Raw genomic sequence first — 14,362 nt, forward strand, 5'->3', positions numbered from 1 at the left:
TGTGGCAGTCTGCTTATGTAAAGATTACAGCCTTGGAAACCCTAATGGGGCAGTTCTACTCTGTCCTACAGGGTCACTAGGAGGCAGAACTGACTCGACAGCAATGAGTAACAGAGGAAGGAAGGAGTCCCAGGGTGATACAAACAATTAATGCGCTTGGCTGCTAACCGAAAGGTTAGGGTTCAAGTCCACCCACAGGCCCTTAGAAAGGGATGGCTGGTGTCAGACTGATAAAATGGTTGGAGGGTGGAGGTTTGCCTGACCTCCATCCACCTCAAAGGAATCAGCTTTGGGCTACTGATACTAGTAATGACTCTCTCCTCTCCCTTGTGAAGTTAGACAAAAAGGTCAGATGCCTCTGCCTGGCCATTTTACAAAATGTTTCTGCCAGCCAGCTACCTTGAACACCACTCACCTCACCTATAAAAATTATATACATTCTACCAAGGCCATCACGTACAGCTGTACAACTGAGCACCACTCCAACTCTAGGGGACACCATTTATATACACTGTGATGTGATGGTGTCCCCAAAGATTATGCAAAAGAGTCTCTGGGTGGCACAAGAGGTTAAGCACTCAGCTACTAACTAAAAGGTTGGCAGTTCTAATCCACCCAAAGGTGCCTTGGAAGAAAGGCCTGGTTACCTACTTCCAAAATATCACAGCCATTGAAAATTCTATGAAGCACAATTATGCTCACGCAAGTGGGGTTGTCATGAGTTGGGATCAACTGGATGACAACTGGTTACAGTTACGCAACATAGCAAACCTCCCTAAACTTGGAATATTTCCAGGATCTAAGGGGAAAAAAAAATCTGCTTTTCTAGAATTGTAAGAAAAAAGCCAGTAAATCATCTTTTTTCCTGTTTTATATCAACAATTACATTTCATATTCACCCAGAAAGCACTTGGAAGCTGAAATTTAAAGTTTGGGACTAGAAATCAGGACACTCAAAGTACTGTCTTATGCATATCTCACTAGTTCCAGAACTTCTGTTTCTTCTTCTATTAAAATGAATATAATGTAATCTGTTTGTTATGGATTGAGTTGTGTCCCCAAAAAATGTGAGTAAACTTGGCTGAGCCATGATTCGCAATATTGTGAGACTGTCCACCATTTTGTCATCGAATGTGGATTTTCCTATATGTTGTAAATCCTACCTCTATGATGTTAATGAAGCACGATTAGAGGCAATTATGTCAACGAGGCAGGACTCAATCTACAAGATTAGGTTGTATCTTGAGTCAATCTCTTTTGAGATATAAAAGAGAAAAGCTAGCAAAGAGACAGGGGGACCTCATTACCACCAAGTAAGAAGACCCAGGAGCATGTGTCCTTTGGACCTGGGGTCCCTGTGCTGAGAAGCTCCTAGAACAGGGGAGGGTTGATGATAAGGACCTTTCCCCAGAGCCAACAGAGAGATAAAGCCTTCCCCTGAAGCTGGACCCTGAATTCAGACTTCTAGCCTGCAAGACTGTGAAAGAATAAACTTCTCTTTGTTAAAGCCATCCACTTGTGGTATTTCTGTTATAGCAGCACTAGATAGCTAAGACACTGTCCTTTCTACCTCACAAGGCTTTTGAGTTGGAGAATGAATGTAGAAGGCACTTTTTAATCATAAAAGCACAACATAAATATAATTATTCATTGTAAATGTAAACAAAACACACAGAGCTTAAAAATAAAAAAAGGACTATTAGGTTAAGTGTTTATTGATTTTTCCATAGCAAAGTCTATTTTATTGTTTACAGAGCTGAGATACAACATTTCTGGCTGTAGTCACTCTTTTCAATGAGAGCTTAGTTTGTCAGTAAGATTAATAAATCTTGGCTTTAAAAAAAAGGAGTAGAGACTGGTAAAGACAAAACCTTAAGAAGATAGAAAGTTTACATTCTTACTTGTTTTTAACGTAATTGCCTTGCTCACTTAGTTTCTAGTAGTCAGTACAGTACTTCCTTTCTAAGGCTTTTATAATTATTCTTCCTAACACTGAGCGGCACTGGGTCCTGGGTAACACTGAGCACTAGGCAAACAATATTAAAAATCCAAAAAACCAAACCAGTCACCACTGAGTCAAATTCCAACACATGGTCACCCCATGCATATCAGAGTAGAATTGTGTTTTCAATGGCTGGTTTTTCAGAAGTAGATTGCCAGGCCTTTCTTCCAAGGTGCCTCTGGGTGAACTCGAACCTCCAACCTTTCAGTTAGCAGTTGGTGCTCAAACACTGCACCACCAGGGCTCCTTCTTCAAGGATGAGAAGGAGAAAAATAGTAATGTGCGTTTTCCCCAACTTGTGACCAAAAAAAATATGTATTTTTGGATGACTTTCTACCTGCAACATTTTGAAGAAAGGCAAGCTTGTTGAAATATTCTCCAAATCATTGAGGTCAGGAAGGCTAGAATGCTGTTTCTGTATTGCAAAGATAAAGTCTAAATACTTTTAAAACAGCTCCACTCATGGCCTTTATTATGGTCATGAACCATCAGTCAAATGACCAGTGCGCAGTAACAGGCTGCCTGCTGGCTTTAAGTAAACTGCTCAGTTCTGCTACTTGATCCTTATCAGCCCCATCAAAAGGTTTATCTCATAAGAAGAAAGGAAAGGTACTGGTTATCCTTGGAGAGGAGGCCTGGTGATGCAGCGGTTAAGTGCTTGGCTGCTAACTGAAAGGTCAGCGGTTCAAACCCACCAGCTGCTCCATGGGAGAAAGATATGGCAGTCTGCTTCCGTAAAGATTATAGCCTTGGAAACCTTATGGGGCAGTTCTACTCCTTCCTATAGGGCCACTGTAAGTGGGAATCAACTCAACAGCAGTGAGTTTTATTTTGTTTTGTTTATTTGGTTTGGTTATCCTTGGACTTGTGTATGGAGTGTATCCAAGCTGTTTACATTTCCATACACTCCTAAATGGAAGAGCCACACACTGAGTGGGGTAGCAGGTCCCCCGGTTCATCTTAGAAGGTCCAGGTCCTGTTGTGCCAAGAGCCACTGCATAACCTGGGGTTAATTACTCCAGCTCTCTTGGACTCCATATTCTCCCTGGTAAAATACACATATTTGGAGCCCTGGTGGCACAGTGGTTAAGAGCTACAGCTGCTAACCAAAAGGTGGGCAGTTCGAATCCACCAGCCGCTCCTTGGAAACCCTATGGGGCAGTTCTACTCTGTCCTACAGGGTCGCTATGAGTCGGAACCGACTAGAGGGCAAAGGGTTTGGTTTGGGTTTAAAGTCTAAAAGTCTATGCGCTCATACCCACGAATGGCATTCTGAAGACCTGCCTAAAAAGGTACTAAAATGACTTCACAATGTAGTTTTTACACAAAAACAAGATTTGAGGGGTTTTGTTGTTACTGTTGTTTTTAAAGAATTCTAACAGATACTAAATACAATGAATGCATAGGTGTTTCATTGATGTTTAACATAAAAAAAGTTAAGTGTATAAAGGTGAAAAACCACAAAAACTAAAGTTCTTTATAGTTCAGCTTTCTTTATATGTGCACTCCTAGTCTCAGGCATAATTATACTCAATAAAAGCCTTCTTTCTTGATCACAAAAGAAAAAAAATGATGAGCCGGTTTTCCTGGTATGAAATCAAAGCCATTTAAAATCCAAACAAACTTGTGAAAAGTTTTAAAAGAGTTATTTCAGTCACTCTAATTAGGACAATCTTAGTTAATTTAAGGAATTTGGGGAATTTTGGCTATGAACATACATATGCCTACTAGGGCATATGCATGCAAAGAAGAAAGTGGAAGGTTTAGATGCAAAACTAACAAAAGGAGTTCTTGACCTTCAGGGAGCTTTTTCTTTCTTACTAATTCCCACACTAGACGGTTCACCTAGCAGTCACGTCTGTCTCATCACATTGTGTGTCAAGGATGAAATCCCATTCACCCACCCACATACACACCCTCCACAGAAAAGGCATAAAAGTAACCAGCGACTGGTGTGTTCACTGTGACATTCCACTGATAGTATATCCTTAAGCATGAGTTCATTATTCACACTTTACATAAACTATGTCTATGTCCCAATAACTTCATGGGATCACTTGTTTTCCCTCCGATTTTTTTTTTTTTTGGAGGCGGAAACTCTCCCTGGTTAGGAATTGTCCACAACTCACAATGATGTGTTGACAGCACAACCAAAGAGATGAACTGTAAAATGTAAAACCATCCCATAATAACTGCACGACTCGGAGAAAGATATATTATTATAGCAAGCCGGCTCACTGGTATTAAATTACTCAAAATGGGAGCACTTCGGGTTGTAAGGTAGTTAAAATGTACCTAAAGTTTCCCTAGCAAGGAAAAACTGGGATAGGAGCTACTGGAGGTTGCATAGAAAGTGATCCTAAGTGATTATTTCCCCCAGAGCTGCTGAAATCGAGGTGTGTGTTACACAAAACCTCTCCTCTCACCCTGCAATTTACCAACCACCTCCAATTTACTCTTTAGATTCAGGATTATGACCAAGTCCACGCACTAAAAAGGGGAGAAACCACACAGGCATCACCACACTGAATGTTTCTCTGCTTTGGGCCAGCAGGAAATTCCAGTTGCTTCATTCGCCGGGGTCAGTTAAGCTGCTGAAATGAAATGGGTGTTTGTAGAGATCAGTAACTCAGGACACAGACTTGATTTTCAGGGTTAGAGAAGGTCAGACAAAGATGAATGAGATTCAGTCTGAGCTCAAAGTCAAGGCCCTCTGAATCACAAAGAGCAGGTGGGCGGGTCAGTATGGGGGAAAAAGCATACCTCGGCGCCGAACGTGAAAACTCTGAACTAAAATCCCGCATAATTTTGTGGGTAAAAGCACAGGTAAACGGCGGACAGAGGGGTGACATGCAGCCCCAACGCTCGCTGAGATCCCCAGAGATTTTTACAAACGGATCCTCCCAAAGTCTCAAGGACTGTAACCACTATATACCTATACCCTTCCCTGGCTCCTCCCACAGGCCACCTTCTAGCCTCAGACCTTTTCCCCACGACCTTGGCTCCTCCTCTGTCTACAACGCCCCCCAGGTCTCCTCTCAGCCTCCCACACAGAGAGAAGGACCGGACAGTGGGACAGGGGCCGGCTCAATTCCCACATTCCGCTCCCACTCCCCAGAGGCAGCCAAGAGCCTCCTGCAGATTGAAACCCGAGAGTCGGAAAGCGCCACACGCGCCTGTCACCTGCACGGCCTTCTCCCAGACAAGCCCTCCCCACCTGAGACCCCGACACTCGCGGGGCTCGCGGGCTCCGGGTCTGAGCGCGGCGGCCGCCAGGGGGCAGGAGGAAGCAGTTCACCGCACCCTCCCCCAGCCCGCTCCCCTCCCCCGGCCGCCACTCACGGATTTTCACTCGGCGGTGGTCGAGGCGCGCGGCGGCGGCGTGCAGGGCGTCGAGGCGGCGGTGCAGCGCAGCGGTGCGGCAGCCCAGCGCGGCCGCCTGGCCTTCGAGCTCGCCGAAGATGTCCCCGGCGCAGCGCGACAGGTCGGCGAGCTGCCCCAGCAGGCAGACCAGGACGTGCGAGCTGACCTGCTCCAGCGAGCGGAAGAGCGGCGCACCCGCCGGCCCGGCCGCCGCCGCCTCGGGCCGGCGCAGCCGCGCGGGCTCCACGCTCCGCTTGTGGAAGGGCATGGTGCGGTGGGCGGCTTGGTCGGGGGCCGGGGGCCGCCGCGGGCGAGCGCAGCCTTAATCCGCCCCCCGTGGGCGCGGGGCGCGAGGCTTCATCCAACACAAAGAAAAGTCCCGGGCAGCGGCGCGGCGCAGAGGAGAAGCTGTGGCTGCTCCTGCCCGCTGGGGAGAGGCGAGGCAAGACCGCCTGACGAGCGGGCGGGCGGGCGGGCAGCGAAGGAGGGAGCTGGCGGCAGCCTGGGAGCGGGGGGACAGGCTCCGGAGGGTCTGAGCCCGGGCGCCGCGTTCCCCGCCGGGGTCCGGGGCAGCGCGGCGAGAGGAAGTTCCCGGAGCAGCTCCCGGGCGGGGGGCGCGGGCGGCCGCAGTGGCCGCGCCGAGTGCCGAAGCGAGTCCCGCTGAAGTTTGCAGGAAGGCAGGAAAGAGCCGGCGGCTCCTTCCCTCCCTCCCGATTGGAGAGGGAGGAGGAAGCGGGGGAAGTGCCGCCGACACCGGCTGAGAGGGAGGGGAGGCGAAAGAAACGAAAGGGGGAGGAGAAAAGGGCCGGCCCGGGGAACCACCTGCGGCTCCGCGGCCGCCGCACCCAGCGCCGCGGGGAGGTGGCGGCCCCGGGGCCTCGGTCTGCCCTGCCGCGGAGGGGGTCCCAGTCGCCGGCCCACTCCCCCGGCACAGCCCACCGGCCGATTGGCAGCGCCCTCCCCCGCCCCCAGGCCGGGCCGGGCTCGCGCCGGGAGGGGTGGAGCGGAGCGCGGGAGCCGCGGAGGCGGAGGCGCCGGGAACAGCCGCTGCGAGCCAGACTCCGGCTGCTCACCTGCGCTCCTGCCCGCGGCGACGATGAGTCAGGAGCGCCGGGCCAAGCGAGGAACGCCCCGCGGCCTCTCTGGGGCTTGCAAGTCTCTCCGCGTTTCCCCTTAGAAGGCAGGCAAGGTTTGGGGCCGCTCAGGTGGGCATCATTAAAAGGTCCAGTGGCCCGGGGATCTGTGGCAGACTAGGAGCGCGCCTCTCAATCGGAAAAACTTCTGAAGGCCTCTCTTTTCGGGTAGCTTCAAGTGAGTTCTGCTTAGCAAGACGGTTCCTCTTGTGGCTCTCTCCCCTGCACCTGGAAAAATCCAGGCTGAAATGTATTGAATATGGATTTCTTCCCCCACGCATGTGAGTTGCCGCCGCCCAGGATCAGAACCTAGAACCCTGAATTCTGAGGCTGGAAGAAGTTGAAGCTAAGTGTTATTGAGATCATGGTCATGGGACACCCCACTAACTCAAACCTTCTGGTTAGAAGTATTCAAGAAGACTGAGTCCAATAACCCGAAGCTAAAATCCCACTGGCCTCAGAGCTGTTTGCTCAGAAAAGGAATCTCCCGTCTTTGGTTTCCACTCCCCACCTGCCCCATGACCCTCGTTGCTGCACTGCTGTGTTGAGCTTTGCTGAATGTACTACAAAGTGTCTTCCCTCTCTTAGAGGGTCACTGAAATGCAACACAAACAGGCCTGAGCGCACCTGCAAATAAAACGTAGTAGGCAGAAATGTACGGTGACATCTGTGAGAGCTGGAACTCCGTGGACTGCCTTGTTTTTCCCGGCTTCACAAGCTTTCCGTTTTTGACAGGGTATAGTCTTACCACTTTACTATGGCTATTAGTCCGTATTTGACTTTTCCTTCTCTGACAGACAGGTTTCTGGTGCTGTTCATGAAAAATGCTTTGAAATTTTATGAAACAGTGTTCATGAGTATAAATATTGGGTGCATTATAAAAGTGTACTGTTCTCAAGCAGTGTTTGTTGAGTGCATGTGTGTGAAGCACATGCTGGAGATAATAAGGTGATGTGGAGAACTGGCTCCATCCCTGCCATCATGAGGCCCCCAGTGTAGTGGACCCTTTTTCTCCAAACATTTTTTAAAATAACAGCTTTATTGAGATATAAGTCACATGCCATACAGTTCACCTATTTAAAGTATAATTCCGTGGTTTTTAGTATATTCACAGCGTTGTGCAATTTTAAAATATTTTCATCCCCTCGCCCCCGGAAAAAAAAAAAAAAAACTTAGTACTCTTTAGTATTCCCTCTCCTTTCCCCTCACTTCACTCCCCAGCCTCTGGCAACCAATAATCTGTCTCTTTAAATTTGCCTGTTTTGGGCATTTCATATCAATGTAGTCATAGAATATGTGATGTTTTGTGACTGGCTTCTTTGACTTTGCATAATGTTTTCAAGATTAATCCATATTCCTAGAGTATATCAGTACTTCAGTTCTTTTTTATGGTTGAATAATATTCCATTGTATGGATATACCACAGTTTATCCATTCATCAGTTGATGGGCATTTGGGTTCTTTCACTTTTTGGCTGTTAGGAATAACACTGCTATGAACATTCATGTACAAGCTTTTGTGTGGATATATGTTTTCATTTCTCTTGTACATGTACCTAGCCGAGGAATTACTGGTTTGAATCCACTAGCACGATCTGTTTCTGCAAATATTACAGCCTTGGAAACCCTATTAAAAAAAAAAAACAACTTTGTGGCCGTGGAGTCGATTCCCACTCATAGCACCCTGTAGGACAGAGTACTGCCTCATAGGTTTCCAAAGAGCAGCTGTTGGATTCAAACTGCTGACCTTTTGGTTAGCAGCCAAGCTCTTAACCACTGTACCAGCAGGGCTCCGTTGGAAACCCTATTGGCCAGGTCTGCTCTATCCTATAGGGTCACTATGAGTCAGGATCCACTCCAACGCATACAACAAAAGCAACATGGGAACTTTATGTTAAAACTTTTGAGGAACAGCCAGACTGTTTTCCAAAGTTGCTGCACCATTTTACATTCCTACCAGCAGTGTATAAGGGTCTTATTTCACAGCCTCACCATCACTAGTTTTATCTTTTTATTGTGAGCTTGAAATGGTAGCTCACTGTGGTTTGCATTTCCCTGATGGCTAATGATGCTGAGCATCTTTTCACGTGTTTATTGCTCATTTGTACATCTTCTTTGGAAATAAATGATAACGTCCATTTGGAGAAATATTTATTCAGATCCTTTGTCCACTTTTTAATTGGGTTATTTTTATTATTAACACTTAATAGTTACTTACATATTATAAATACAAGTCCCTTTTCATGTATAACATGTACTGACTAATTGCCTCAACAGTCTGTTATGTGTAGGCATTGTTTTATAGTTTATGAATTCTTATCATTCCTTGAGAGTATTTTCTTGATTTGAAAAAGATATGATTTAACCACATAAACTAATACAAAAGGAGCAAGGATATTTTTGTAAACTTGTAATCCTGGGGCATTATCAGTAAAATGTTTTGGTGAAATGATTTTACTGCTCCAGAGGCTGATTTTGAACTTTATACATAATCAGAATATTGAGTAAAGAGGGCGCTCAGCTGCTAACCGAAAGTTTGGCAGTTCAAAACCACCCAACAACTCCACGGAAAACATTTCCACTGAATGACAGCTCTAGCAATCTCATAACTCTTTTGTTCTCTTTCAGGTAATAGAAAATCCCTACTGTTACAGATAAAACATACTCTCAATTCAGTGATTAAAAACTTAGCCTCTTTTCCAGCAGGGGCCTTCTATGAGCAGATCAGGGCAAGCGTCTTTGGTCCTACTCTGTCCTTCCTCACTCACCCTTTACCAGGGGAAGAAGAAGGGGAGGGAGGCAGGAAAATTTGTACTGGACCAGTCCTCTGGTAAGATGGTGTCATACTCTCTGGGCCTGGTGGATATGGAAGCTCACTCTCACTGAGCATATCTGACCATACTTCTCAGAATACAGGCAATGAATTTTCTCTAACTGCTTTCTCTACCCCCGACTTTAGTTTTTTTTCTGCCCACTCCATAAAGACTCACTTTTGGGGTCCTATCAACCTTCTAAGGAAATCTTTTAGGCAGAATCTCTTTTAAGATGACCTCAGGCCTCAGATTCACCCACCTTCGTTCGGCTCATGGTTGGAGAGAGGGCAATTACCTTCCAGGCATAGCTTTTCACTCTTGTACCAGCAGATGCTGTACCTTCCTCAGGTGGAAGTCTGGTGCCAGTTCACTGCGAGGAACACACATCAAGCTCTGAGAGATCCCAGGAAAGCCTTTCTCACTAGGGTTGGTGTTAGATGCTAGTGCCCCTACCTCTTGGAGGGTCCAGACAGGACTCCAGTGCAGCTGTCGAAAGAAATCCTCAATTTTCAACCGCCTGACTCTTATGTACCCACTGAATAGATGAGTATCTAACAAGTCCTCAACCATTAACTTTGAAACTTCCACATTATAATCACCATCACAACTCAGTTTGAAACCTGGTATCATTTCTTGGTGCATCAGTCACAACTTCCCATTTAACATCCTGTTGAGTAATTATAAAACAGAACAGAAACATTATGCCAACCTATTTTGAGAAGAACTGAATGCCCTGTCCTGAGTTAGGGAAACTTGGGCAAAGAAACTAGCTTGGGAGACAAGTTTATATTTGTTGTGACATTCAGTTAGAAGTATTTGACAGACAGTTACAGATCTGGGAGTAGAGTTTAGATAAGGTGTAGAAGCCTTAATTATGACATTTAAAGCCATGAGACTACATGACCTATGAGCAAAAGATAAGCATAAGGATGAATAAGCAAGGAGCTAAGAAGAAGTGAGGGAAAGCTCCCAGCCAGGGATCAGGAGGAGAGGAAAGGAACCTTGAAGAATCAGAGGTGCAAGAAAGCTGACTTTCAAGAGGTTCAAAAATGAGAATGTCAATAGATTGAGATGGAAATAAAGCAGGGCAGGGGCTACTGATAACTTAGAAGAGACAATTTCATTATGACACTGGAAGCAGAAACCAGATTTCAGTGATATGGATAGAATATATAGATGATAGAACCAGAACATTCATAGAGAAAATTATGGTGATAATAAGCTCAAAAACTAGTAAGATAAAATATTATCACAAGATTTTGTTTTGTTTCTCCCCAAGATAATGCTCAAAAACAAGGTATGGCTGAAACTCTTAGTTGCTTACCAACCACTTTCCTCCCTCCTGCTGCTGACAGAACCCAATTTGTTTAATTACGAACGTGTTAAACCTCATGAGATAAATCATAATTCATCCAAGCCAAGTCTGGCCAAGTCTAAACCAGTAAATTTTAAGGAGAAACTATAGGGAGGCTTTTGAGAAATATTCACCTCCCCACCTCCCTAGTGAGAGGAGAAAGGCATTCTTATCTCCCTGGTCTGACCCCTGCCTTCTGCCTGTGGATGCACCCAAGTGAGGATGTGATGTTTGGTGCTGTGGTAGTTTGAGAACATGAAGAAAAGGTCAAGAGAATCAAAGCCACCATACAGATGTTGAGCTGACCCCATCAGGATGCCTCCAGACATGTTTATGGCTTCAATGCTTGCTATTAAAGTGTGGCCTGGGGACCAGCAGCATTGGCATCACCTGACAGCTTGTTAGAAATGAAGAATCTCAGGCCCCACCTGAAAAATGAGAATCTGTATTTAAACAAGATCCCAGGTGATTCATATACATTTTACAGTTTTGGAAGCACTGGTTTAAACTCCTTTTGGTTGGGTTTTTCTGTTACTTACAGCTGAATACATAGGATTGCATTTATAAGGGGAAGAAATAGTCTGTGATCAAAGGATTGAAGATTCTGGAGGGAATTAAATGAGTATGAAAGGATGAGATCAAGAATACAAATGAAGTTACCAGATGGTCTACATCTCAGTAAGGAGAAGGCAAAATTATCTGTTTGATGAGCAAGAAAAGCTGGCCCTGGATGCTAATGTGGAAGGCTTCCTAGTGACTCAACAGCTAGTGAGTAAAGGAATTGAGTATTGATGAGGGCTCAGGTAAATTGGACAGCTTGAATAAGGAGTGGGCCAGATATGCATGGATCTAACTTTTCTTGCAATTGCACTCTGAAAGACAAGAATAGAAGATGGTTGCAGATTAACATGGTGGATACTTGGGGAGGGGGAGGGTGGTGGAGTCAAGGTAATAATTAAGATCATTGTTAATGGATTGACTATGGATTATGAGGTAGATAAAAAGAATGTGGTGCACATTAAAAGAATGTGGTGCACAAAAGTATGTGGCCTGAGTCCAATGGGAAGGTTCAAACCATGTATTCCTGGAAAGGTTGGAGAGAATGTTGGCCGTAGAGAAATAAAAGAAAAAATAGCAAGAAGGTGGTGATTAAGAAGGGGGACACCAAATCTGAGACCTCAAAGATAGAAAAATGACTTGCAGTTATATGAATTAGAAAAAGAAATGTTTTTAATAAGAAAAGAAAAACTGTATCAACTAGCCAGGTGGTCTGTAGTTGATGTATTTTTTTCTTATAAATTTTATTTATTTTGTTGTTGTAAAAGAGCATAATGCTCAAGGCAGACCTTTTTTTTTTTTTTTTACTAGTTAAATTATTGCTTGGTTTTAAGATGACTTCAGGGGATATTTTTGATTTAACATTAAAGATTAGTTCATCCAACACCCATTCCTGAGAAAAACTCTCAGCAAAATTAGAAGGGAAATTCCTCAACATAATAAAGGGTATTTATACAAAACAAGCAGCCAACATCATTCTCAATGTAGAGAGATTGAAACCATTTCCCTTGAGAACCTGAATCAGACAAGGATGCCTTTTATCAATATTCTCATTCAACATCATGCTGGAAGTCCTAGCTAGAGCAATAAAGGAAGAAAAAGAAATAAAAGGCATCCAAATTGGTAAGGAAGAGGTAAAACTATCCCTATTCACAGATGATAGGTGCCGTCAAGTCAGTTTCAACTCATAGCAACCCTATGTACAACAGAATGAAACACTGCCGAGTCCTGCGCCATCCTCACAATTGGTGTTATGCTCCAGCCCGTTATTGCAGCCACTGTGTCAATCCAACTTGTTCAGGGTCTTCCTCATTTTCACTGGCCCTCTACTTTACCAAGCACAATGTCCTTCTCCAGGGACTGATGCCTTCTGATAGCACATCCGAAGTATGTGAGACATAGCCTTACCATCCTTGTTTCTAAGAACCATTCTGGTTGTACTTCTTCCAAGACAGATTTGTTTCCTATACATAGAAAATCCTAAAGAATCCACAAGAAAGCTACTAGAATAGAAGGTTTCAGCAAAGTAGCAGGATACAAGATTAACATGCAGACATCAGCTGGATTCCTCTACACCAACAAAGAGAACTTTGAAAGGGAAATCAGCAAATCAATACCATTTACAATAGCCCCCCAAAAGATAAAATACTTAGGAACAAAATCTAACTGGGGTCCTAAAAGACCTTAAAAAAAAAAAAAACTACGAAACACTACTGTAAGAAACCAAAAGAGATCTACAAAAGGAAAAACATACCACGTTCAAAGATGGGAAGAGTCAACACGGTGAAAATATCAATCAGTGCTACCCAAAGTGATCTACAGATGCAATGCGATCCTGATCCAAATTTCAACAGCAGTCTTTAACAAGACGGAGAAATTAATCACCAACTTTAAGAAAAGGAGGAGGGCCTGGTTAAGAAAAGCATTACTGAAGGAGAAGAACAAAGCAGGAGGCCTCACACGACCTGATATTAGAACCTACTATACAGCCACAGTGAACTAAAAGAGCTGAATAGAAGATATCAAAGGGCAGCTTGAGAAGACAAAGTAAACTATTATGATGACATGTGCAAACACCTGGAGATAGAAAACCAAAAGAAAAGAACATGCTCAGCATTTTTCAAGCTGAAAGAACTGAAGAAAAATTTCAAGCCTGAAGTTGAAGGATTCTACGGGAAAAATATTAAATGACACAGGAAGCATCAAAAGAAGATGGGCTGCCACCATCTTGGTTCTGCATTCCCCACATAAAATGCCTGGTGAAGTCTCAGAAACCGTCCCTGCTACAGAACAGGAGTTGCCACAACCCCAGGCTGAGACAGGGTCTGGAACAGAATCGGATAGTGATGAATCAGTACCAGAGCTCGAGGAACAGGATTCCACACAGGCAACCACACAGCAAGCCCAGCTGGCAGCAGCAGCTGAAATCAATGAAGAACCAGTCAGTAAAGCAAAACAGAGTTGGAGTGAAAAGAAGGCACAGAGGGCTATGTCCATACTGGGTCTCCAAGAAGTCACAGGGGTTACTAAAGTCATTATCCAGAAATCTAAGAATATCCTCTTTGTCATCACAAAGCCAGATGTCTATAAGAGCCCAACTTCAGATACCTACATAGTTTTTGGGGAAGCCAAGATTGAAGACTTACCTCAGCAAGCACAGCTAGCAGCTGCAGAGAAATTCAAAGTTCAAGGTGAAGCTGTCTTGAACATTCAAGAAAACACACAAACTCCAACTCTACAAGAGGAGAGTGAAGAGGAAGAGGTTGATGAAACAGGTGTGGAAGTTAAGAACATAGAATTGGTCATGTCACAACCAAATGTGTCAAGAGCAAAGGCAGCCCGAGCCCTGAAGAACAACAGTAGTGATATTGTAAATGCTATATGGAATTAACAATGTAACTATCTGAAAACTAGGACTTTTTTTGGTGTTTCAAAAGAGTAACTGCAGTTTGGTTTCAAATTTGTACTGTTTCTATCATTAATAAAGTTATGGCTTGTTGGATAAAAAAAAAAAAAAAGGAGTTGGAAGGACCTAGCCAGAGCAATTAGGCTAGATAAAGAAATAAAGGGCACCCAGACTGGTAAGGAAGAAGTATAAGTATCTCTGTTTGCAGATGACATGATCTTATGCACAGAAAACC

The 14,362-nt window shown here is 44.5% G+C and overlaps 1 protein-coding gene across 1 annotated transcript; it reads left to right on the forward strand.

Moving 5' to 3' along the window:
• Positions 1–13,458: 13,458 nt before the first annotated feature.
• Positions 13,459–14,127, forward strand: LOC100664320 (nascent polypeptide-associated complex subunit alpha-like). Its single transcript, XM_064267440.1, has one exon. The coding sequence runs from the start codon at positions 13,474–13,476 to the stop codon at positions 14,110–14,112; it is 639 nt and encodes a 212-aa protein (XP_064123510.1). The 5' UTR covers positions 13,459–13,473; the 3' UTR covers positions 14,113–14,127.
• Positions 14,128–14,362: the final 235 nt, after the last annotated feature.

The sequence above is a fragment of the Loxodonta africana genome, chromosome 1 (assembly GCF_030014295.1).
Source record: "Loxodonta africana isolate mLoxAfr1 chromosome 1, mLoxAfr1.hap2, whole genome shotgun sequence".
NCBI lineage: Eukaryota > Metazoa > Chordata > Mammalia > Proboscidea > Elephantidae > Loxodonta > Loxodonta africana.